The 27,500-nt window shown below is 43.5% G+C and overlaps 1 protein-coding gene across 1 annotated transcript in view; it reads left to right on the top strand.

Annotated features, from left to right (window-relative positions):
- Positions 1-13,327: 13,327 nt before the first annotated feature.
- The window catches only part of LOC145394985 (putative G-protein coupled receptor B0563.6), a 51,452-nt gene continuing 37,279 nt past the window's right edge, over positions 13,328-27,500 (top strand). Inside the window, exons 1-2 of the mRNA XM_080268735.1 lie at positions 13,328-13,362; positions 18,875-19,084. Coding sequence (XP_080124861.1) covers positions 13,328-13,362; positions 18,875-19,084 — 245 coding nt within the window. The remainder of the gene's footprint in view (positions 13,363-18,874; positions 19,085-27,500) is intronic.

Raw genomic sequence — 27,500 nt, 5'->3', positions numbered from 1 at the left:
ACTATTTGCTTGTGGCCACCCCATATGGGATTAAGGCTTCTGGCAATAGATAGATAGATACTTTTCTGCCACTAATCTACGTGAAATTAATGCAAAAGGACGAAGATCTGAGAGAAATGATGAGTTCTTTTTGTTAATTTTTGTTTGGTTCCTGGATGGATGCCGCATTTGCGTCTCCACCCAGTTAACAAGAGCACCATAGCAGGCTTTACACCACACTGTTATCTGGCTGTTTGGTTACCACCCAGCGTAGTAAATGGTTTTCTGGGTTACCGGAAACCATCAGGCTTGTCATTCAGTGTAGAGTCACCTGAAGTGGAAGAAAGAGTAATGAAGAGGAAGGAAAGTAAGAAAAAGAAAAGAGGAGGACAGACAGAAATAGAGTGATAAAGGTGAACGAAAAAGTAGGCGGCACTGCATCACATGAGTGGATGATGCTCACTATCACCTACCACCTCTCATGTTACAGTAAGACAACTCTGATGAAATGTTTTATGGCCGGATTTGTATCGCTCTAAATCGGGATGAATATTTGACGTGTGTGTGTGTGTGCGCTCTCTCTCTCTCTCTCTCTCTCTCTCTCTCTCTCTCCCCACACAGACCAATAGCAGTCACATCTTCTCTTGGTAAGGTATTTGAAACTTTAATTAATACTCACATTGTTAAACATCTTGAATCCAACAACTTAATTAGTGATAGACAATATGGTTTTCGCCACGAAAGATCCACCATTGACATACTCAATCTCCTAACTCATACCATCCATCAGTCAACTGATCTACCGTACATGGAGAAACTCATGCAGTAGCTCTTGATATTTCTAAAGCTTTCGACAGTATGGCACCGTTCCCTGCTGTCCAAACTCCCATGCTATGGACTAATATCTTTTGTTCCTTTGATTTCCTCATATCTCAGTGACAGGAAAATAAGAGTAAAAGTAGATGATGTATATTCCAATTTCCACTCAACGCCGGCGTGCCGCAGGGGACAGTTCTGGCGCCAACCCTATTCCTGGTTCATATTAATGATCTCTTATCTGTCACCCACAATCCCATCCACTCATACGCAGATAACTCAACACTACATAGTTCATTCACACTCAGACATCCATTTACAAAGTCTAATATCTCTACCTCTCAACTCAGTACAGCCATCTCCATAATTCAAGATCTATCTACAATCAGTGAATTGGGACAAAACAACCTTGTCTTTTTTAATGCTAATATAACTTAATATATACAATTTACTAATAGACAGATATTGCCAGATTCGAGCATTACCTTCAGTGCTACTAATATTCCCATCTCTAAAAGTATTGAAATTCTTGGCGTCTCACTTAACAATGACCTCAGCTGGACCTCTCATGTTAGATCACTTGCTAAAACAGCCTCAAAGAAACTTGGATTATTGTACAGAGTCCGTAACTTCTTCACTGACGAGCAGTTAGCTATAATTTATAAGTCATGTGCACTCCCAGCTTGAATATTGCTCACCCTTGTGGAATGGATGTGGAGAGGTTGCATTAAGACAACTAGACAAAATTCAGAACAAAACTGTTAGAATTATTAACAACCCTGCCATTACAAATAAACTACCTCCCCTGCAAGTAAGAAGGAATGTTGCCTCCCTTGCATTATTTTACAGATACTTTTATGGCAAATGCTCAGACGAAGTTGCGTCCATGGTGCCACCTCTCCATGCCTTCCCTCGTGCTACGGGCATCTGGAATGTCACTCAGCCATATTGCAGAACTTCTGCCTATCAGAATTCTTTCATTCCCCGAGCTGCATCTCTCTGCAACTCGCTTCACCAGAGTTGTTTCCCCCCAAACTTAACCCACAGCTGTTCAAGTCTAACTGTTACAGATATTTTATGAACAGAGGACACCAGTAATCTGGTGTATGGATTTTTTTTTTTATTCATTTGTTTTTCCTTCCTCTGTTCTTTTATTTAAAAAAAATATATGTCTACCCATCTATCTGTCTATCTATCTATCTGTCTGTCTATCTATCTATCTATCAAGCGAGCGAAATGAAACGACTGAGTGAAACTTTTTGAACGCCAGAATGAGAGGACGAACTTTAAAATATGAAAATCTAACGAAACAAACTGAAAAAGATGGCACGTAAAAATAATTCGTTTGTGTGTGTGTGTGTTTGAGAGAGAGAGAGAGAGAGAGAGAGAGAGAGAGAGGTGCTTTTCATTACGATAAAAATCATCATTATATCATCATCATCATCATCATCATCATCATCACCATCATCATCATCATCATCTTTTCCCACCCCATAAAGATTGTTGTAATATATTTGAATTTAAAACTATTCTGGCGGTTAAGCTTGAAAATATATACTACTACTACTACTACTACTACTACTATTACTACCACCTCCACCACCACCACCACCCAGTAATAATAATAATAATGATAATAATAATAATAATAATCTATCTATCTATTGCCAGACGCCTCAATCCCGTTTGGGGTGGCCACAAACAAATCGCCTCCAGTAATAATAATAAAGTAGATGTGCAGTTTCTTTTGTACATTCAGAGGAAACATGTACACCTAATAAAATAAGTAACGTAGAAGGCAGTGATAAGAAACTAAACAAACTGCTTACTAGGCGGTGCTACGAAGCTTCCACTGCCACAATAAACACGACTCAGCAGATCAGGGATATTTACTCAGCACGTTAACTCAGGAACCTGCTTTCAGATCTTGCGTCCGCTGTGTCAGGTTTTATCACGTCTTCCTATTTCTCACCATCATCCACTCACCTAATGTAGTGCTGCTGTGTCAAATTTTATCACGTCTTCCTATTTCTCACCATCATCCACTCACCTGATGTAGTGTTGCCTACTTCTTCCTTCACCTTTATCGTTCTTTTTCTGTCTGCCCTCCTCTTTCTACTTCTCACATCATCCACTCACCTAATGTAGTGCTCCCTACTTCTCCTTTCATCTTTATCGTTCTTTCTCTGTGTTTGCCCTCCTCTCTTCCTATTTCCGTCCATCATCCACCCACCTAATGTAGTGCTGCCTACTTCTTCCTTCACCTTTATCATTCTTTTTCTGTGTCTGTCCTCCTCTCTTCCTTTTTCTCACCATCATCCACTCACTTGATGTAGTGTTGCCTACTTCTTCCTTCACCTTTATCATTGTTTTTCTGTGTCTGTCCTCCCCTCTTCCTATTTCTCCCATCTTTCCTGTCACTTTTTATTACTCTTCTTTCCCTTTCAGGTGACTTTACATTGAGGAACAAGCCTAATGGTTTCCTGTAAGCCGGAAAATCATTTACAGCGCTGGGTGGTAACCATATCACCAACCCATACGTGTTGCCTACGTGTCAACAAGTGGGTTGGCAGAGGGTTAGTGCCCCTCAAAGACACGGCCACCCCTTACGGGATTGTGGCGTCTGGCTGTAGGTAGATATAGACAGATTTTTTTTTTCTTTTTTTTGAAAGGGGCACTGACCCCCTAAAATAACTTGGGGGGGGCACGCTCCCTAAATACCGCGTTACGGATGAGAATAACTTGTACCGCCTGCACTAAGATATAAAAGCCATATACGTCCTCTTTTCAGTTTTATTATTATTATTATTATTATTATTATTAGTAGTAGTAGTAGTAGTAGCAGCAGCAGCAGCAGCAGCAGCAGTAGTAGTAGTAGTCGTAGTAGTAGTAGTAGTAGCAGCAGCAGCAGCAGCAGCAGCAGTAGTAGTAGTAGTAGTCGTAGTCGTAGTAGTAGTAGTAGCAATAGTATTTTTGCAAGGGGGCCGACCCCTCTAATATTAATGATGGCAAAACTTTATATAGTGGAAGAGCTTGCCAGAAAGCCAACCTACTCCCCTGGGAAGTTACATCCATCAAACATCCTAGGAGTTCAAGCACACACACACACACACACACACACACACACACACACACACACACACACACACACACACACACACACACACACACTACTCCTTGTTCCCTTTCTTTGCTCCTCCTCCACCTCCTCCTCCTGTTATTATTATTATTATTATTATTCACTTCTTTCACCTCTTCTCCTCCTCCTCTTCCTCTCCCTCCTCCTCTTCCTCTTCCTCTTCTCCTCTTCCTCCTCCTCCTAAATTTGAGAGAGAGAGAGAGAGAGAGAGAGAGAGAAATTTCAAAGCAATAATCCGTTTTCTTTCCCCCCCAGCATTAGAAGGAGTAACTAAAAAAATAATTTGCTCGCAGAAAACGGTGTTTGAATGAATTTAAAACAGACGAAGAAGAAAAAGTAACTCCATAGAAACTGAAAAAAGCCGAAAAGAAAAGAGAAATGTGTGTAGAAAGTTAATTAGAAAAAATATACAATGAAATGAGAGAGAAAAGTGACAAAAGTGCACGAAGATTTACGACGACAGAAAGTTCGAATGAAGGAGTGAACGAACGGCTTTGAACCAACGTAAATAACGGACGTAGAGCGATAGTTAGAGAGAAAAGGACCTTAGAAGTAGAAAAAGGGCCTAAAGCAAGAAATAACGCAGAAACGAACGAAAGGAATAAAAGCTGACCGAATATTACTGGAAAAAGAAGAATAGTGAACTCAAAATGAAAAGATGGTGATTTAATAGTAATGAAAAGAAAGAGTGACGTGAGAAAGCAGTGTGAGCAAGTATAGAGAGAGTTTTAAGTGTATATAAGACACTTGCTCACTTCCTTGCTCACATTCTCTCTCTCTCACTGTGAAAAAGAGAGAGAGGGAGCTACGTGGAAGAAGAGATTTGAGAGTGAAATCTCTCTTCCAGACCCACACCAGGACACTCCCGCCCACGCCCAGACAGCCGCCCACTTCCTCGTCCTCACACACACACACACACACACAGTCGTCCCCACCCACCTACACCCGCCCTCGCCTCCTCCACACCCACACCCACACCCACCTACTCCCTCTCCTACACCCACACCCACACACTCACCCACACCCACCTTCTCCCTCCCTTACACCCACACTCACCTACTCCCCCTCTCACACCCCCACCCACACCCACCTACTCCCTCTCCTACACCCACACCCACCCACCTACTCCGCCTCCCACACCCAGACCCACCTACTCCCTCTCCTACACCCACACCCCCACCCATACCCACCTACTCCCTCTCCTACACCCACACCCACCTACTCCCTCCTACACCCACACCTTCACCCACCTACTCCCTCTTTGCACCCACACCTTCACCCACCTACTCCCTCTCCTACACCCACACCCACCTACTCCCTCCTTTACACCCACACCCACACCCACCTACTCCCTCACCCACACCCACACCCACCTACTCCCTCCCACACCCACACCCACCTACTCCCTCACCCACACCCACACCCACCTACTCCCTCTCCTACACCCACACCCACCTACTCCCTCTTTGCACCCACACCCACACCTTCATCCACACTCTCCATTTTTTCCACATCCACATCCACACCCACGCCCCCCAAGGTGAATGTGGGGGGGTAGGGGGGTGGGCGTGAGGGATGCGTGGGTGGTGTGGGTGTGAGGGTGTGGGTGTGGGTGTGGGCGGGACCTATGCGCACACCCACAACTACGTCTCGGCCAACTACCTACATGCAAATATGATAAGGTAAGGTATTGTTGTTATTTTTGTCTGTTTGTTATTGTTTGATGTAGTTGCTTTGTTGTCATGTTGTTGTTTTCTTGTTTGTTGTTTTCCCTGTGCCTCTTTATGACGTGATTTTTAGCGGTGGTTAAATTTTGCGCAATCCTTTTTCTTTAATGACACTGATGGCGCCAAAATTAATGCTCGTCAAATTAGTCTGAGGAGGAGTTAGGATAGGTTATTTAGAAGGTTTTAAAATTAGCGGTTAGATTTAGAAGGATGGTGCTGGTGGAGGAAAGATGGTGAGGGTGGAGGAAAGATGGTGAGGGAGAAGGAAAGATGGTGAGGGAGGAGGAAAGATGGTGCGGGTGGAGGAAAGATGGTGAGGGAGGAGGAAAGATGGTGAGGGGAGGAGAAAAGATGGTTAAGAGAGGAGGAAAGATGGTGAGGGAGGAGGAAAGATGGTGAGGGAGAAGGAAAGATGGTTAAGAGAGGAGGAAAGATGGTCGGGAGGAGGAAAGATGGTTAAGAGAGGAGGAAAGATGGTGAGGGTGGAGGAAAGATGGTGAAGAGAGGAGGAAAGATGGTGAGGGAGGAGGAAAGATGGTGGAAGTAGTACAATTGATGCACATTGTACGTACACCTCCATAGGCTAAATACGTACATACTCAGCACTCAGAGAACGCATACCCCCGCTGATGCCAATGAAACAATTTAATCCTGTAATTCCTCCTTCCTTCCAGACGAACACTTTTACGACCTCATACAGAAAAGTCTACGGTCTTGGTCTGCCCCTTTTCATAATCTCAGGGAACGCATACCTCCACGAACGCCTTTAAAGTTTATTATTCCTTCTTCATAATTCTGATCCACTCCGAAATCTAATCAGCTCTTCCTTGATCCACTGCCCACCTGTCCACCAAATTACCTTGAAATCCCTTGACAACTTTTTGAGATATACTGCATACAGACACACAGACAGACACGGATGAATCAATAACCTCCTTCCAACTACCCTGGCGGAGGTAATAACAAGACAGCGACCATTTAGCGTAGACATCCAGTTCCGATATGTGGTCAGGAAACTCCCTAGCACCTCTTCCTTACCGATTTATTTTTTAATGCTGCTGGCTAATATCGCTTTGTACCCTATTGAGGGTGGAGAGTGAGAGACTGACGAGGAGAGTGTATGTGAGTGAGGTGGAGGGGGAGAGAGGGAGGAGGAGGCCAAGGATGAGATGAAGGGATGGAGTGGAGAGGTATATGAGAGACAGGGATGTGAGCTGGGAGCAGGGCAGTGAAATGGCGGGGGCCAGGACGACATGGAGGCGATTTGTTTGTGGCCACCCCTTACGGGATTAAGGCGTCTGGCAATAGATAGATAGATAGACTTTAATTATGCAGAATATGGCGATATTGGAATGATTTAAGTAACATAGAAGACGGCGGCAAGGTGTAACTAGCAAAATAAATCGATTGGGAAGAGGTGTTAGGGAGAATACTGATCCATTTGAATTGACACGGACCTCGAAAGCCTTTTCAAAATTATATGTAACCGTTTCATAATTCTTAAGTTCAAATTTGGCCCGATATTAACGATCATCTGCCATGTCTCACTGACCTGGCAAGAGTAATGCATGTAAGAGTGGTAGGAATGCGTCTCCTTGGTTACTAGTAAAACAGTTCTTCAGTCTGGCCTTTGTTGCGTGGTAGGAATGCGTCTCCTTGGTTACTAGTCAAACAATTCTTCAGTCTGGCTTTTGTTGCGTGGTAGGATTGCGTCTCCTTGGTTACTAGTCAAACATTTCTCCAGTCGAGGTAGCGATGCGTCTCCTTGGTTACTGGTCAAAGGAATCCTCCAGTGTGACTTGGCGAGGTAGGAATGCGTCTCCTTGGTTACTAGTCAATCAGTTCTTCAGTCTAGCTTTTGTTGCGTGGTAGGAATGCGTCTGCTTGGTTACTAGTCAAACGAATTTCTCCAGTCTGGCTTTACTGCGTGGTAGGAATGCGTCTCCTTGGTTACTAGTCAAACAGTTCTTCAGTCTGGCCTTTGTTGCGTGGTAGGAATGCGTCTCCTTGGTTACTAGTCAAACAATTCTTCAGTCTGGCTTTTGTTGCGTGGTAGGATTGCGTCTCCTTGGTTACTAGTCAAACACTTCTCCAGTCGAGGTAGGGATGCGTCTCCTTGGTTACTGGTCAAAGGAATTCCTCCAGTGTGACTTGGCGAGGTAGGGATGCGTCTCCTTGGTTACCAGTCAAACAGTTCTTCAGTCTGGCTTTTGCTGCGTGGTAGGAATGCGTCTGCTTGGTTACTAGTCAAACGGATTTCTCCAGTCTGACTCTGCTTGGCCATCAACGGATCCGAAAGGGGTTATTGATGCTTGACAGGTTGGAGTGAATGTAGTATAGTAACCAAGGAGACTCTGAACTTCATGGAGAGAGAGAGAGAGAGAGAGAGTTTATCTATCTCTAATTCCTTCCTTCGTTACAAAGAAATATCGGTTTATCTATTATCTATATCGATCTATCTATCTATCTATCTATCTATTTCAGCTGAGCCTGGGTGTGTTAATGGCTGTGATTTTTGTTTGTTTGCTTGTTTGTATATGCCGGCCAAGGTCTATCGACTCGCAACTAACGCAACACACACACACACACACACACACACACACACACACACACCGCCGTCCTATACACATAAACTATTTTCCTCGTTTTTAACTCCAGTCACCTGGAGAGGGACACCTTCACGTGATGGCACTGATATAACTGGGCGACTCCACTGCCTCGTTACACACACACACACACACACACACACACACACACACACACACACACACACCAAGTAAAGATAGACAATTTTTCTGGTCATGCGTGTCCATTCCCCTCTCACTATACGCGCTGTAGCATCACATCAGATTCCCGGGAGAGTATTTCGGCGCTGTCAGTCAGTCGCACTCTAAAGATTTTCACTCACAAGGTGCTTATCTGATGCCCTATTCAAGCAGCATCTCAGATAATACCTCTCTCTCTCTTTCTGGTGTGTATGCGTGTGTGTGTGTGTGTGTGTGTGTGTGTGTGTGTGTGTGAATAATGTAACTAACCGCCTCTCTCTCTCTCTCTGGTGCGTGTACGTGTGTGAATAATGTAACTAACGACCTCTCTCTCTCTGGTGTGTGTGTGTGTGTGTGTGTGTGTGTGTGTGTGTGTGTGTGCGTGAATAATGTAACTAACGGCCTCTCTCTCTCTCTCTCTCTCTCTCTCTCTGGTGTGTGTGTGAGAGAGAGAGAGAGAGAGAGAGAGAGAGAGAGCGCATAATGTCTCTCCAACCTAAGCACTGAGTTGTAAAAAATAGATTAGCACTATATTAAGATGCTAGTCACGAAGAAGTGCTATTATAAGGATGAAGAGGCGAAGGACGATAATGTGGGCCAAGTTGGAGTGAAGGGAGTATAGAATGGCCTCACTACCAAGACAATCAGCTGAAAAACAAGACAAAACAAAAACTAAACAAGCAAATCAAGAAAAAGCAGAACGGAAAAAGCAAAACAAAAACAACACTAACAAAACAAAGCAAAACATAAAAAAGCAAAACAAAAAAATAAGCAAAACAAAAGCAAGCAAAACAACAAAACAAGCAAAACAAGCAAAACAACAAAAACAAGCAAAACAACAAAACAAGCAAAACAACAAAACAAGCAAAACGACACAAAGAAAAACAAAAACAAGCAAAACAACAAAACAAGCAAAACAAAACAAGCAAAATGACACAAAGAAAAACAAAAACAAGCAAAACAACAAAACAAGCAAAACAACAAAACAAGCAAAACAACAAAAGCAAAACAACAAAACAAGCAAAACAAAACAAGCAAAACAACAAAACAAGCAAAACAAAACAAGCAAAACAACAAAACAATCAAAACAACAAAACAAGCAAGACCAAAACAACAAAACAAGCAAAACAACAAAACAAGCAGAACGACACAAAGAAAAACAAAAACAAGCAAAACAACAAAACAAGCAAGACCAAAACAACAAAACAAGCAAAACAACAAAACAAGCTGAACGACACAAAGAAAAACAAAAACAAGCAAAACAACAAAACAAGCAAGACCAAAACAACAAAACAAGCAAAACAAAATCAAAACCAAACAAGCAAAAGCAAAGCAAGAAAAACAAAACGAAACGAAAACAAGAAAAAAACAAGCAAAACAAAAAACAAGCAAAACAAAAACAAAACAGGTAAAACAAACCAAGCAAAAAACCAATCAAATCAAAACACAAACAAAACAAGCAAAACAAGTCTTGTCACTAACTAGAATAAAATCATCTTTTTTGTGTCCCTGTTAGATTGTTACTGTTATTATTATTATTATTATTGTTATTATTGTTATTATTATTATTGTTATTATTATTATTGTTTTTGTCTGATATTATTATTATTATTATTATTATTATTATTATTTTATCGTTGGTGTTTATTATTATTATTATTATTATTATTGTTATTATTTATTATTATTATTATTATTATTGTTATCTATTGCCAGTCGCCTCAATCTCGTAAGGGGTAGCCTCAAACAAATCGCCTCTATGTCGCCCGGTCCAGTGCCGCTTCACTGCCGCTTCACTGCCTTGCTCCCAGCTCACCCCCACCCCTCTCATATACCTCTCCACTCCATCCCTCCATCTCATTCTCGGCCTATCCCTCCCTCTACCCCCCTCCACCTCACTTTCATACACTCTCCTTGTTAGTCTCTCGCTCTCCATCCTCATCATTATTATTATTATTATTATTATTATTAATATTTATTATTATTATTATTATTATTATTATTATTATTATGTATTATTATTATTATTATTATTATTATTATTATCTTCTTCTAAGGGAATGTAAGAAACTAGAGAGCTTAGATATGGAGCTGTATCGGGTAAGGAAGCTCCCTAACACCTTTTCCTAAGCGATTTATTTTGCTTATTACACCTTACTGTCCTTTTCTGTGTTATATAAATCCTTCATGCATCGCCATACTCTGCATAAATAACGTACAAAAGGATATTCACCAACCATATCCAAAAATAAATCGCTAAGGAAGAGGTGTTAGGGAGCTTCTTTAACCGAGTGAGAGTGAGATAGCAAGAGTGAGTGTGAGAGAGCGAGAGTGAGTGAGTGTGTGAGATAGCAAGAGTGAGTGAGTGTGTGAGACAGCAAGAATGAGTGTGTAAGATAGTGAGAGTGAGTGAGAGATAGCAAGAGTGAGTGTGTGAGATAGCAAGAGTGAGTGTGTGAGATAGCAAGAGTGAGTGTGTGAGATAGTGAGAGTGAGTGTGAGATAGCAAGAGTGAGTGTGTGTGTGAGATAGTAAGAGTGAGTGAGTGTGTGAGATAGCAAGAGTGAGTGAGTGTGTGAGACAGCAAGAATGAGTGTGTGAGATAGTGAGAGTGAGAGATAGCAAGAGTGAGTGAGAGTGTGAGACAGCAAGAGTGAGTGAGAGTGTGAGGTAGAGAAAGTGAGTGAGTGTGTGAGATAGCAAGAGTGAGTGCGTGAGATAGCAAGAGTGAGTGAGTGTGTGAGATAGCAAGAATGAGTGTGTGAGATAGTGAGAGTGAGTGAGAGACAGCAAGAGTGAGTGTGTGAGACAGCAAGAGTGAGTGAGTGTGTGAGAGAGAGAGAGAGAGAGTGGGTGAAAGTATGAGACAGCGAGAGTGCGTGTCTGTTCGCATGATGGAAACAAGGGAAGAGAAAGTTAGCAAAACGTGTGTGCTAGTTACCCTCCACCTGAGACGTCGAAGGCGGGCATTGCTATCACTGACATGAACAAGGGGTGGCCTAGAGATTTTCATTTTCGGAGCAGATCTCAAAAATTATTCACTATAGATGCATGAAGCTTCACATAGTTACGTGTCTTGTGGTGAACTGGTGTCTTTTGATAGGTAGAATGCTGTGTCTTGAGTAGTTTTTTTAATATATAATGAAAAAGAAAAAAAAAAACTCAAGAGATTTCAATGCAACCTGTGCAAGGAATCAAATGTAGTCATAAAAGTGGTTGTTTATTGATATGGGTGAACTACTGAATATTAGTTTCAATGTCTGTGTTATGTGGAGGAGGGGATGGGCTGTTATGCGTTTGGTTAGGTGTGCAGGGAGGTGGGGAGGGGGTATGTGCTTGGTCAGATGGAGAGTTGTAACAGCGTGGGTATGTGCTTGGTCAGGTTGAGAGTTGTAACAGCGTGGGTATGTGCTTGGTCAGGTGGAGGGTTGTAACAGAGTGGTTATGTGCTTAGTCAGGTGGAGGGTTGCAAGAGTGTAGCGGTGTCTATGTTTTGTTTCAGAATCTGTTAATTTGATAAGATGGTGATACAAATAAGGGAAGAAGATGGCTGCCCACACTGACAGGATGATAGACCAGGTGATTAGGGCAGGGAATGGGCTTGTGTTTACCTGTCAGCATGTTAATAAAACCCTCCTTCACCTGAATTACCGGGAGAGCACCGGGGATACGGGGATGCCTCGCCACTTTCCTCTTCATATCTACAGTTAATTTTCCCATAGTTCTGTCATCTTAACCTGGCCCAGATTATCCTCCTTTTGTAATTTCATGTATCTCAGTGGCAGAAAAAGACAGTGCTATGGCTCTACCTAGCCACAGCACTTCTTCGTGACTGCTATCACCTTTCAATATTAATATTATATTCCTACAACTCATCAGTCAAGATGGGGAGACGGCAGTTTTAGGCCAGGTTAGAGTAAAAATAGTATACCTGTGTTCCCGTCATTTCGCAGGAAAATGTGCTCGCGCACACACACACACACACACACACACACACACACACACACACACACACACACACACACACACACACTCTATATATATATATATATATATATATATATATATATATATATAGATATAGATATAGATAGATAGATAGATATACTCTTGGAGGCATACGAGGTAGAAAGCTATGTCACATTCTCCTTTGTTGGTTTTCCTATTTACGGTTTCTGTTTGCCGTACAATTTTTTGGTGATCTTGAAGTTTCTTCAGGAAACCCCCAATTGGCAGCGACGTTTCGGAACTACTTTGTTCCATCTTCAAGCTGGGTCTGATGGTTCATTCATGGGTGGCTGCTTATAGGCCTATACGATTCAGGTGTGGACAGGTGGGTGGAGTTGATCAGCTAAGCTGATCGCTCATTGGCTGCTTCGTTGGCTAAGCTTATGTGGCGTTTTGTGGATGGTAGGATATGCAAATTATCTACTCGTGTGTTTGTTGTAGATTGTTCTGTGATAATGTAGACTGCCTCTAGAAACAAGAGACGGCGAGGTTGTTGTTCTCTGTCGATTATCTTGGTGTTCAAATCCAGGTGTTGTCGTGTCAGGTGGGAGTTGCGTAGGGTGGCGTGGTGGTTCTTGATGGCTCCATTCTGTAGGTGACAGGTGAGGCGCAGCGATTGTCTGGTCCGTGTCATTCCAGTGTATGAGTGAGGTCCACACTCCTCACTGTTGCGGTTATGCTGGTAAATGACATAGTCCTCAAGAAGGGGCGTCTTGGTCACGACGGGTCGGTTACGAAGCAGAAGGTGGGCTGTTTCCCTTGTCTTGTAGTAGATGATGAGAGTAAGGTGTTGTTCCGGGTCTGTAGGGCGTACATTATAGTATACAGTGTCCTTGATGATCTGCTCATCTTTTGTGTAGTCTGTAGACATGTGGTTTCTGTAGAATATCATGATGTGTTGGCCAGTCGTGGGTGTAGTGGTGTCTTTGTGAGTAGCCTACACCCATACACCCTCCTGCCCACCCACCCAGCCACCCACGCTGCCTCATACACACCATATTAACAGTTACCATCACCATCATTATCATCATCGTTATCATCATTCGGACCTCCTTTCCCACCCTAGGACAGGGTGAGGAGTAGCAACGTCCAGACAGCCCAAGTTTGTCCAGTCCAATGGGCCACGATTCCATTTGCTCATCATTCAAGACCCCGAAATCCTGGCTTTATCTGATACGCCAAATCTCTTTCACCACGCTCTGTAGCTTCACATAAACGTATCCGATAGAGTCAATCTGAATGGTATCACGTTAAAAAGGGGTGCCAAATCCCTGAACATGTGCTTCTCCTCACAACATTCATCCAGCCAACTCGATGTCTTGTCAGTTCCCTAGCCTCACCGACTTCCAAACCTCTCTTCCTCACACACTCATCCACCATATCTCTCCACCTTCTCCTTGGCCTACCTCGCCTCCTCCCTCCTTCAAATTCGCTCACATGTACCTTTTTCACCACTCTATTGTTATCCATTCTTTCCACATGACCATACCATCTCAGTACACTCTCTTCCATTCTGGTGTCCACTGACTTCCTCACTCCACATTTTTCGCTAATCACATTGTTTCGTATCCTATCCACCCTCTGTACTCCACATACATTCCTCAGCAGTCCCATCTCCACTGCTCTTACTCTTGACTTTTCATTTTCATGCCACACCATAGTCACATCCGTATGTTATAGTTGGCACTAACACTCCTTCATGTAAGCCTCGTGCAGCTGCAACACTCAAACCTCTGTTTCTTATCAAGGCCTTCATTGCACCAGCTACTTTTCTTCCTTGTGTCACTCTACTTTCCACTTCTTTTGCACATCTTCCTCTCTTTTCTGTCACCATATCCAGGTATGTGAACTCTCTCACCAATTCCAGTCTCTCTCCATTCACTGTAACATCGCACAGGGAGTCACCTTCTCTCTCAATAGCCATCACTTTACTCTTCTCTACATTTACCCTCAAGGCACGACACTCACAGACATCAGCAAAACTCTACACTAGCCTACCAAGTTCCTGCCCGGTACTTGCAAACAGTACTGCATCATCAGCATACAGCAAATTTGAGATATTCCATCCATCACCATTAACAGTTACCGATAATAAAACACACACACACACACACACACACACACACACACACACACACACACACACACACACACACACACAATCACAACCTCTATCAACAAGGAAAATAAAACACAAGCAAGAAAAACAAACAAACACACAAGTCCACAGAGGTGCCAACAACTCAAGGTAAACATAACAAGGTGTGTGTGTGTGTGTGTGTGTGTGTGTGTGTGTGTGTGTGTGTGTGTGTGTGTGTGTGTGTGTGTTTTATGGGTGAGTCACGAACAGTAGAGCAAGAGAGAGTAGATAAAAGCAAAACACAACACACAAAGAAAGGCATCATCATCATCATCATCATCATTATCATCATCATCATCATCATTATCATCATCATCGTCATCATCATCGTCAGTCAATCAGTCATCATCATCATCATCATCATCATCATCATCATCACCACCATCACCATCATCATCAATCAATCAATCAGTCAATCAAACATCATCATCATAATCATCATCATCATCATCATCATCATCACCCTCTTTCATTACGTATAGGCAGCGTGTAATTAATAACGAGTCATTAGGGTCAGGGGGTCGTGTCGTTAGTGGGGTGATTAGAGGGGGTAATTAGCACACACACACACACACACACACACACACACACACACACACACACACACACACACACACACACACACACACAAGAGACTGAACACAAACTGGACAAACACACACACACACACACACACACACACACACACACACACACACACACACACACACACACACACACACACACACACACACAGAAACAAACAAGAGACTGAACACAAACTGGACACACACACACACACACACACACACACACACACACACACACACACACACACCGCTCGAAACAAAACACCCCCTCTTCCTCCACACACATAATTACCGTACCTAAACAACACACACACACACAAACCCAAGAATAAGAGAACAAACAAACACAAACAGCCCAAACACCAAACACACACACACACGACTTCACAAGTAGCAGGGTAACGAGTGGAGGTGAGGCTAACGAGGCTTGACCTAATTAACAAGGGGATGATGAGCGTGAATAGGTCGTTAGCAGCGGTCCAATTGATGGCTGTAATTAGGCACCTTGACCTAGGATGACCTATGGTGGTGGTGGTGGTGGGGAAGGGTTTGGGTTCAGGGGCTGGTTCGGACATGGGGTACCACAGTCAGCTTAGCCCTTCTTTCTATACCCTAATTTTTTGCCACAGCTGTACAATATGTGTCAAAAGTTCGCTTACACGTCCACTGCGTCTACCTCTCACTTTGAAAATCATATCTATACTCTTTTCACCCTAACTTGGCCTAAAATTGTCACCCTCTATGTCCTAAATACTGAATTCCATCAATAGACTAAGTATAATATGATGCTAGTCACGAAGAAGTGCTGTGGGAAGGATATAGAACCGTTGAGTCCGAGGTGACATATTTGGCGAACTTCTGAATTATTGTGTTTTGTGTGTGTGTGTGTGTGTGTGTGTGTGTGTGTGTGTGTGTGTGTGTGTGAGAGAGAGAGAGAGAGAGAGAGAGAGAAAGATCCTTGGTCTCCCCCTCCTCCTCCTCTCCCTCTCCACCTCACTCACATACACTCTTCTAGTCAGTCTCTCATTCTTCATCCTCTCCACATGGCAAAACCTTCTCTCTCTCTCTCTCTCTCTCTCTCTCTCTCTCTCTCTCTCTCTCTCTCTCTCTCTCTCTCTCTCTCTCTCTCTCTCAACCCTCCATTTTACACAAAATCTCTTGCCCATATCAGCTTAGACATGGGTAATTAGTCACCTGATATGGGTAGGTAATTAGTCACCTGATATGGTTAATTAGTCACCTGATATGGGGAGGTAATTAGTCACCTGATATGGGGAGGTAATTAGTCACCTGATATGGGGAGGTAATTAGTCACCTGATATGGGGAGGTAATTAGTCACCTGATATGGGGAGGTAATTAGTCACCTGATATGGGGAGGTAATTAACCGTATTTTATCCAGGCTAATTATCCAGCAATTTTTTTCAGTAATTTTAAGGAGGCGTCATTAAACAAATCATTGTCTTATCAGCGTAACGATAGATAGATAGATAGATAGATAGATGGATAGATAGACGGACAGATAGACGGATAGATAGACGGATAGATAGGTAGATAGATAGATAGAGATGTACTGTTATTAATTACCTTATCAGCGTAACGATAGATAGATAGATAGATAGAGGCATAGAAATATAGATCGATAGATCGGTAGGTAGGTAGGCAAATGGGTAGGTAGGTAGGTAGATAGATAGGGAGGTATGTAGGTAGGTAGGTTGAGATGTAAACAGGTAGGTAGGTAGGTATAGATAGATAGATTGGTAGGTAGGTAGGTAGATAGATAGATAGATAGGTATAGACAGACATAGATTGGTAGGTAGGTAGGTAGGTATGTAGGCAGATAGATAGGTAGGTAGGCAGATAGGTAGGTAGGTAGATAGATAGATAGGTAGGTAGATAGGTAGACAGACAGATAGATAGATAGATAAAATACCCATCTATCTAGAAGGTCGTATTACTTAGCCTGACGACCTCCCGTGAGTGTCGTAGTGATGGCAGGAGCAGATGACGTGTGGCTTCGTTATTCATGGGTTATTCATCGGTTATTCATGGGTTATTCGTCCTTATTCTTCCCTCATTCATTCTTCATTCGTCATTCATTCATATCATTCATCATTCATTCATCCCTCATTCATCACTCATTCATCATTCATCCCTCATACATCATTTATCATCATTCATCCCTCATTCATCATTCATTCATCCCTCATTCATCATTCATTCATCCCTCATCGTTCATTCATCATTCATTCATCATTCATTCATCTTTCGTTCATCATTCATTCATCCCTTATTCATCATTCATTCATCATTCATTCATCCCACATTCATTATTCATTCATCATTCATTCATCCCTCATTGATCATTCATTGATCATTCATTCATTCATCATTCATTCATCGCTCATTGATCATTCATTCATCATTCATTCATCCCTCATTGATCATTCATTCATCATTCATTCTTCATTCATTCATCCCTCATTCATCCCTTATTCATCATTCATTCATCCCTCATCGTTCATTCATCATTCATTCATCCCTCATTCATCATTCATTCCTCCTTATGCATCATTCTTTCATCCCTCATTCATCATTCATTCATCCCACATTCATTATTCATTCACCATTCATTCATCTTTCATTCATCATTCATTCATTCATCACTCATTCATCATTCATTCATCCCTCATTCATCATTCATTCATCATTCATTCCTCCTTATTCATTGCTTATCTATACATATTTCATAGATTATTCAACACCGATATGTGGCTCTCATTCATTTTTTATTCATCCCTCATTCATCATTCATTCATCTTTCTTGTCTTTATTTGTCTGGTATTCATTTTTATTCATCTTCTTCATGCATTTCCCATCTTATTCATCCCTGTCTTTGTGGCTGTGGGTTCGATGATGAATATTTTGGTTATTCATTCATGATTCAAGCCTTATTCATCATTCATTTATTATATTGAAGATGGGAAAGTATGGATATAAAAATAATTGTTGCATGTCTACTGTTAAGGGGAAGTTACGATGAGAGAGAGAGAGAGAGAGAGCTAAGTGGGGAAAGGTCAAGTAGGGTCAAGTGTGGAGAGAGAGATAGAGAGAGAGACAAACAGACAGACGACAGAGACAAACACACACACACACACACACGCACACACACACACACACACACACACACACACACACACACACACACACACACACACGTACAGAGAGAGGGATGGAGTAAAATAATCTCATCACAAAAAAGAGAGAGAAAGAGACAGTCCTACGATCACAGTCTCGCGTTATCTCGAAATTGGCGAGATTAATTGACTCTCAGAGGACATGACGGTGGGAATTAGTGCACTTTGGTGGTGGTGGTGGTGGTGGTTGTTGTTGTTGTTTTTATCGGCCACCTTTACCAAGGCGGAGCGATAACGTTTTTGCCCGCCTCTGTGTGTGTGTGTGTGTGTGTGTGTGTGTGTGTGTGTTCCCATTATATCTCATGAACGGCTTCAGCTATCAACATGAAACCTTCAGGGTATCAAGATATGGCTAAAACCTAGGCGAGTTCGAAAATGGGCGCTCGGGGTCAAGGTCATGGTCACCAAAATGGCTGCCAGAGGTCAACTAGTTTCTATCGCCCGCCTTTAGCACCATTATATCTCATGAACGGCTTGAGTTATCAGTATTCAAGGTATCAAGATATGGCTAAAATCTTCCGGCCCCCCCGGGGAGGCGCGGATCCCCTGCCCACCCAGGGGTGGCGCTGCCCCTGGGCGTCCCCCGGACCCCCCTCAAGCGAGGGGCGCCCCCATTCTTCCCCCCCGGGGGCGCATCAACCCCCCGAGGGAACGCCACCTCCCAGGCCCCCCGGGGGAGTCGCGCCCCACGCCCACCTCTGGGGGTGCACTGCCGCGCCTTGGCTCCCCCATGGGGGCCGCGCTTGTAACTTGCCAACACACACACATACACACACACACACACACACACACACACACACACACACACACACACACACACACACACACACACCTAACGGCACTGATATAACTGGATGGTGGGGCTGCCTGGTTACACACACACACACACACACACACACACACACACACACACCTAATGGCACTGATATAACTGGGTGGTGGGGCTGCCTGGTTACACACACACACACACACACACACACACACACACACACACACACACACGTGGTGGCACTGATATAACTGGGTGGTGGAGCTGCCTGGTTATACACACGTCCCTCAACTCCCTACCTATCCCCCGAAAGGACGATGGTGGACTGCAGGAGGAGGGCAACTTCAGCCTGCAGTCCACTGGGTTCACGTTTCAGATGAACCTGGGGCTACTACTACTACCAGTACTACTACTACTACTAGTATGATTATTATTATTATTATTATTATTATTATTATTATTATTATTATTATTATCATCATCATCATCATTATTATTATCGTTGTTATTATTATTATTATTATTACCATTATCATTATTATTATTATTATTATCATCGTCATCTGTGCTGGTAAGGGGGTGGCAATAGCCAACACCTACTTTCGTCATAAGATGATCCACAGGTATACATGGAGAGTAATGAGGAGGATGGATGGTGAACTTGTTGAACGAAAGGCAATGATAGACTACGTGTGTGTGGATGAGCGAATGAGAAGACAAGTGTTGGATGCAAGAGTGTGGAGAGGGTGGGGGAATGGAGTCTCGGACCATCACTTAGTGATGGCCAAGGTAGAGCTGCAAAGAAAATGGTTGAAGAGGTGAAAAGGAAGACAGGAGGAACAGCTCCTGTGAGAAGAGTAGAGAATTTACAAGATAGTGAGAAAATGGCAGAGTATAAGAGCATAATGGAAGAAAGATTGGGAAGGTATGAGTTAGAGCAGATGGAAAGGGTGGAAGACGTATGTAAGATATTCACGGAAGAGATAGGCGCAGCGTGTGAGGTGGTTTGTGGAGTGAGGAGGAGATGCAAGGGTGTGAAAGGGACAGCATGGTGGAATGATGAGGTGAAACGAGCTGTGGAACAAAAGAAGAAGGCATGTAGTGAATGGCTAGCGAGTTGAGATAAGGGAGAAGGTGAGAGAGAGAAGAGAGAGGTATATGTGAGCAGGAGAAGGGAGGTGAAGAGACTGGTGAAGGAGAGTAAGAAGAAAGTGGCTGAAGAGTTTGGGAGGAATCTGAGTGTGAAATGGAGGGAGAGTAAGAAATTGTTTTGGAAGGAGGTAAAGAAAGTAAGGCAGTGTGAAAGGGGAAATAGTAGGGGAGTGAAAGATAGGAATAATAGATTGTTGGTGGAGAAGAGAGAGAAATTGAGGAGATGGAAGGAGCACTTTGAGGATTTGTTGAATGTGGAGAGTGAGAGCAGTGCGAGTATAAGTGGTTGGGGAATGGCTGGGAGAAGAAGAGATGAGAGGAGGGAGGAAGAGATCAGTAGGGCGGAAGTAGTGGAAGCAATGAAGAAGATCAAGATGGGAAAGGCCGCAGGAATTGATGGAGTGTGTGGTGAAATGCTGAGGTATGGGGGTGAGATTGTTGTGGAGTGGATATGGAAGTTGTGTAGATTGGCTTGGGAAGAGGGAAGGGTTCCAGAGGACTGGAAATCAGGTATAGTTGTTCCTTTATATAAAGGAAAAGGGGAGAGAGAAGTATGTGGTAACCATAGGGGTATTTGCCTTCTTAATGTGACTGGTAAAATATATGGTAGAATACTCATTGATAGGGTTAGGCATATGACAGAGGAGCTAGTTGGAGAAGAACAAGTGGGATTTAGGGAAAAGGGTGCGTAGATCAGATATTTGTTCTAAGATGTTTAGTGGAGAAGCATCTAGAGAAGGGAAAAAAAGTGTATGCTGCCTTCATGGACTTGGAGATAGCTTATGACAGAATAGATAGGCAAGGTATGTGGAAGGTATTAAGAATATATGGAGTGGAGGGGAAATTGTTGAGTGCTGTGAAGAGTATGTACGAAGGAGCTATGGCTACGGTGCGAGTGGATGGTGAGCTGAGTGAGTTCTGTGATCTCAATGTGGGACTGAAACAGGGTTGTGTGATGTCTCCATGGCTGTTTAATATATACATGGATGGGGTTGTAAAGGAGGTGCAAGGTAGGGCAGTGGATGTGGGGGTGGCTCTAATGAATGAGGGTGAGATTTGGAAGATTCCGGTGTTGCTGTTTGCTGATGATACAGTATTGTTGAGTGAAGATGAATGGGAGTTGCAAGGTTTGGTGAATGAATTTGGGACAGTGTGTAGGAAGAGGAATCTGAAAGTTAATGTAAACAAGAGTAAAGTTATGGTGTTTGAGAGGAATGAAGTCGCAGAATGTACAGTGAGGTTGGATGGTGAGGATATGGAGAATGTGAGTGCATTTAAGTGCTTGGGTAGTGTGATGAGTAAGGATGGAACGTTGGGGGATGAAGTGCGTGAAAGGGTACAGCAGGGAAGGAAGGTTGTTGGTTCACTGAAAGCAGTTATGAGAAATAGGGAGGTGAGTATGGGAGTTAAGAAGTTACTGCATGATAGTATTGTGATCCCTACCCTGACGTATGGAAGCGAGGCGTGGACCTTGCAAGAGGAGAACAAGTCAAGAGTGAGAGCAGTGGAAATGAGTTACTTGAGAGGAGCATGTGGAGTGACATGGAGGGACAGGTTGACGAATGAAGAAGTGAAGGAACATTGTGGGGTGGATGTGGATGTGGTTGAGAAGATTAGGAGAAATACACTGAGGTGGTTTGGACATGTGGAGAGAATGGAGAATGAACGACTGACTAAGAGGGTGTATGTAGGTGAGGTGGAGGGAGGGAGAGGGAGGGATAGACCGAGGATGAGGTGGAGGGATGGAGTTGAGAGGTATATGAGGGAGGTGGGAGTGAGTTGGGGGGAGGTAGTCAAATGGTGGGTGACAGAGCGACTTGGAGGCGTTTTGTCTGCGGCCACCCTTTGCGGGATTAGGGCGTCGGGCTATAGATAGATAGATAGATTATCATTATCATTAATATTATTATTATTATTATTATTATTATTAACCCAGTCTTAAAACTCTTCACTAATTACGCTAAAATTTTCCTCCCCCAAAATTGTGTAAACTTTACTTCCCTCGAAATCTGGGGCTCGTATTCTCGTCGTATAAAAAAAGCTCCCTAACGCCTCTTCCTTGGCGATTTATTTTTGGATATAGGGGTGGGAGGGGAGACTGGAATTTAGGGGAGAGAGAGAGAGAGAGAGAGAGAGAGAGAGAGAGATTAATCACATCCTTACTAATAAAACTCTCTTTATTGCCAACGTTAATATTATGTAAATTTTGGGCATAATTTATCATATGTATTAAAGTGAGAGAGAGGGAGAGAGAGAGAGAGAGGAAAGGGAGAGAGAGACAGGAGGGAGGGAATGGAGAGAAAGAGAGAAGGAAGGAAGATTAGGAGGAAGGAGTTAAGGAAGGGAGATTAGAGAGAAAGAAAGGGAGAGAGAAGGAGGAAATGCAGAGGAAAAGGAAGGAAGAAAGAAGGAAGAGAGGGGAAGGAAGGAAGAAGGAAAGGGAGGGGAAAGGAAGGAAGGGAGGGGAAAGGAAGGAAGGGAGATGGAAGGGAGGGAGAAAACTGTAAGGTAGAGAAAAAAGGAAGACTGAGATAGATAGATAGATAGACAGGTAGATAGACATATAGATAGGTAGGCAGATGGATAGATAGACAGATAGGGTGATCGGAACGAGAGAGAGAGAGAGAGAGAGAGGCTATGGAGGAACCTGCATGGATTTATAGACTTGTCCCGTGTCAATTACATGAGGTGGGGGGTGTCTTGTTTCTCTCTCTCTCTCTCTCTCTCTCTCTCTCTCTCTCTCTCTCTCTCTCTCTCTCTCTCTCTCTCGTGTTGTGGGGACGGCTTCATCAGTCTTATGTCTACCCTGCATCATTTATTCCTTTCCTACTCCCACTGCCACACCCACACCCACACCAGCAGACTGAGCCTGGATGTCAGCGTTACCAGTGTCTATCCTGTACTATGTTTACTGTGTCTCTTTTCGTGCTTGAGAGAGAGAGAGAGAGAGAGAGAGAGAGAGACTGATTGATTACTCTTTAGAAACTGATCCTCGTATCATAACAGCGCTGTGTGTGTGTGTGTGTGTGTGTGTGTGTGTGTGTGTGTGTGTGTGTGTGTGTGTGTTTTGTGTTTGCCTATGTGTGTGTATTTTTTTTGGTGTGTGTGTGTGTGTGTGTGTGTGTGTGTGTGTGTGTGTGTGTGTGTGTGTGTGTGTTGTGTTTGCCTATGTGTGTGTATTTTTTTTGGTGTGTGTGTGTGTGTGTGTGTGTGTGAATACAAGTAGGGGTACTTCCACCTTAGTAGTAGGCGTGTCTACCATCCACTCATTTGGTATAGTGCTACTTTCAGATGATTCTATACCGAATGACATCAAATACTTTCTTTTATCCCAGGAAAACATTTCCTACGCTGGGTGGCAACCATATAACCAAGTGGGCGCCTGGTGGTTTAGTGGGTTATGGCGCTGCAGTAGGATCAGGCGCAGATAGAAATATGTTTGGGTTGTTAGCTCTGATAATGCTACTCAGGGGCGGGCGAGGCTGGTCACCGTCACCTTAACACTTGGTATCTATATTTCTTTCACTTTAACTTGGCCTAAAATTGCCATCTCTAACCTTGGAATATCATGCTAGTCACGAAGAAGTGCTGTGGGGAGGATGTAGGGCCGTACTGGTGTCTTTTCTGTCACTGAACTACGTGAAATAAGTCGCAAAAGGACGAGAATCAGGGCAGAAAAGGATGGAATAAGAGAGAGAGAGAGAGAGAGAGACTACATATAAAGATAGATGGATGAATAGATAGATGGATAGGTAGATAGACAGATAGATAGATAGATAGGTTGACAGGTAGATAGATAGTGTCTGAGAGAAAGAAAGAAAGAAATAAAGAGAGAGGGAAAGAGAAACAGATTGAAAAAAAATTGATCTTGGCAACAGGAGAGAGAGAGAGAGAGAGAGAGAGTATAATAAGTTTGAGTGAGGCAATCAGGTAAGTGAAGGTGAGATGACAAGGTGAGTGGCAGGTGTGTATGGAAGGGGAGGGGGAAAGGGAGGGGGTGATTGGAGGGGAGGGAGGGAGAAAGGGAGGCCAGGGAGGGAGTGGAGGGAAGGGAGGGGAGGCCTGGGATAGAGGAAGAAAAGGAGGATTTGGAGGCGAAGGGAGGTGTAAGGGATGCGCGGAGAGAGAGAGAGAGAGAGAGGGGGCGGGGGTCGATCCATACAAGAGAGAGAGAGGGGAGACAGGAGGCCGAAGGAAGGGGGAAAGGTAACTGGGGAGAGAAAGGGGCAGAGTGAATGGACGCGGGGAGGAGGAAGAGGAGGATGTGGGGAGGGAAGAGGCTGACAGAGGGGAGGGGAGGGGAGGGGAGGGGAGAGAAGGGGAGGGGAGGAGAGAAGATCAGGGAATACGGAGGAAATCTTTGACATGAGGCCGTGACCCTCAGACAGGTGTATTGCTGAAAGGTGAGCGTGTTCCTAGCAACCTCTCTTAACCGATTTATTTTCCCTAGCAACTTTTCTTACCAATTTATTAGCAACCTCTCTTACCTATTTATTTTTCTTAGCAACCTCTCTTACCGATTTATTTTTCCTAGCAACCTTTTTTTACCGATTTATTTTTCCTAGCAACCTCTCTTACCGATTTATTTTTCCTAGCAACCTCTCTTACCGATTTATTTTTCCTAGCAACCTTTTTTTACCGATTTATTTTTCCTAGCAACCTCTCTTACCGATTTATTTTTCCTAGCGACCTTTTTTACCGATTTATTTTTCCTAGCAACCTTTTTTTACCGATTTATTTTTCCTAGCAACCTCTCTTACCGATTTATTTTTCTTAGCAACCTTTTTTTACCGATTTATTTTTCTTAGCAACCTCTCTTAAAACACTAGGGGGTGTTCAGAGAGTGCATACCTCCTTTGACGAAAATGCGGGCTCCCTAACACCTCTTCCTTAGCGATTTATTTTGGGAAATGGATGGTTAATATCTTTCTGTTCGTTATTTATGCACAGTATGGCGTTGTGGGAAGGATTTATATAACAGAATAGGAGTCAGGATTCCGTGGGCTTGAATGGTCAGTGAGTGAGTGTGTGGCCCAGTCATCTCTTTCTCTCTCTCTCTCTCTCCCTCTCTCTCCTTCTCTCATCCTCTTCTTATCATCATCATCATCATCATCTTCATCAACACCATCATCATCATCATCATCATCATCATCATCATCATCTTCATCAACACCATCATCATCATCATCATCATCATCATCATCATCATCATCATCATCCAGACCTCATTTCCCACCCAAGGATGAGGTGAGTTGGGGTCCAGAGAGAGAGAGAGGGCTGGGCCACACACTCACTCACTCACCATTCACGCCCACGGAATCCTGACTACACCTCATAAACATCCACACTTTCGCACGCACTTTTAGTCAGCCTACACGCACGCACTTTTGACAACCAACACGCACGCAATTTTGACAAGCAACGTGCACGCAATTTTCACGCAGGCACTTTGGACAGCCTACACGCACGCACTTTGGACAGCCTTCACGCACGCACTTTTTGACAGCCTACGCGCACGCACTTTTGACGCACGCACTTTTTGACAGCCTTCATGCACGCACTTTGGACAGCCTTCATTCACGCACTTTTTGACAGCCTTCACGCACGCACTTTTGGACAGCCTTCACGCACGCACTTTGGACAGCCTTCACGCACGCACTTTTTGCCAACCTACACGCACGCACTATTGACGCACGCACTTTTGACAGCGTGCACGCACGCAATTGTATGTTAAATTAGGTGAATAAAATGAAAACAGGAATATATGAGAAAGCGGACAGATTCGTCGGTTAAGGAAGCTCCCTAACACCTCTTCCTTAGCGATTTGTTTTTGGGAATTGGCAAGTTAATATCCTTTTGTACGTTATTTATGCAGAGTATGGTAACATTGGAAGGATTTATGTAACACAGACGAGTGCAGTAAGGTGTAATAAGCAAAAATAAATCGCTTAGGAAAAGGTGTTTATAAAGGAATCTACCTATCTATATCAGTCTATCAATCTGTCTGTATCTATCCATCTATCTATCTATCTATGTATCTATCCATCTATCCATCCATCTATCTATCTATCCATCTATCCATCCGTCTATCTATCTATCTGTCCATCCATCTATCTATCTATCTGTCTATCTATCCATCCATCTATCTATATCTATCCATCTGTCTGTCTATCTATCCATCCATCTATCCATCTATCTATCCATCTGTCTGTCTATCTATCCATCCATCTATCTATCTATCTATCTATCCATCAGTCTATCTATCCATCTGTCTGTCTATCTATCTATCCATCTATCTATCTATCCATCTGTCTATCTATCTATCTATCTGTCTATCTATCTATCTATCTGTTACTCAGTGTTGTGTTTGCCCAGCTTAGGGGTTAGGTATTAGATTATTTAGAGAGAGAGAGAGAGAGAGAGAGAGAGAGAGAGAGAGAGAGAGAAACTGACTCTTTCAGTAAGTAGAAATAATCATCATCATCATCATCATCACCACCATCATAATCATCATCATCATTTTCATCATCATCATCATCATCATCATTTTTATTTTCATCATCATCATCATCATCACCATCATCATCACCACCATCATAATCATCATCATCATCATCACCATTCTTAGCCTTCTCCTCTTCCTTCTCATCATCATCATTATCATCATCATCATCAAAATCATCATCATCATCATCATCACATGGTCATCAGTCCTCCTCCCTACCACTAAGCCACCCTCCCTTGTTGACAGCGACCCTTACTTAATAAACAGCATCTATTTTAACAAGCTCTCATTGTGTGTAGGGGAGGGGGGAGGGGGAGGGGGTGGGGGAGGGGGAGGGGAGGGAGGGGGAAGGGGGAGGGGAGGGGAGAGGGAGGGGGAGGGGAGGGAGGGAGGAGTACAAAGGAAAGCAAACAGCAACGTCCCTAATGGTCATCTTCGGTCCGAGGATAGATAGATAGATAGATAGATTGGGAGAGAGAGAGAGAGAGAGAGAGAGAGAGAGAGAAATAGGGAAGGAAAGGGAGAGAGAAAATAGGGTAGGAGAGAGAGAGAGAGAGAAATGGGGAAGGGAAGGGAAGGGAGAGAGAGAAAATAGGGTAGAGGGAGGAAGGGAGAGATGGAGGAGGAGGAAGAGGGGAGGGGATGAAATAAGGGAGGGAGATGGAGGAAGAGGGGAGGAAGGGAGAGATGGAGGAGGAGTAAGAGAGGGAAGGGAACAAGAGATGACAGAGATGA

Source organism: Coenobita brevimanus, chromosome 4, assembly GCF_032717465.1.
Source record: "Coenobita brevimanus isolate Jiangsu-jjx chromosome 4, ASM3271746v2, whole genome shotgun sequence".
NCBI classification, from domain to species: Eukaryota; Metazoa; Arthropoda; class Malacostraca; order Decapoda; family Coenobitidae; genus Coenobita; species Coenobita brevimanus.
Note: the sequence above shows the minus strand (reverse complement) of the source record. Positions and strands in the feature narration are given on the sequence as shown.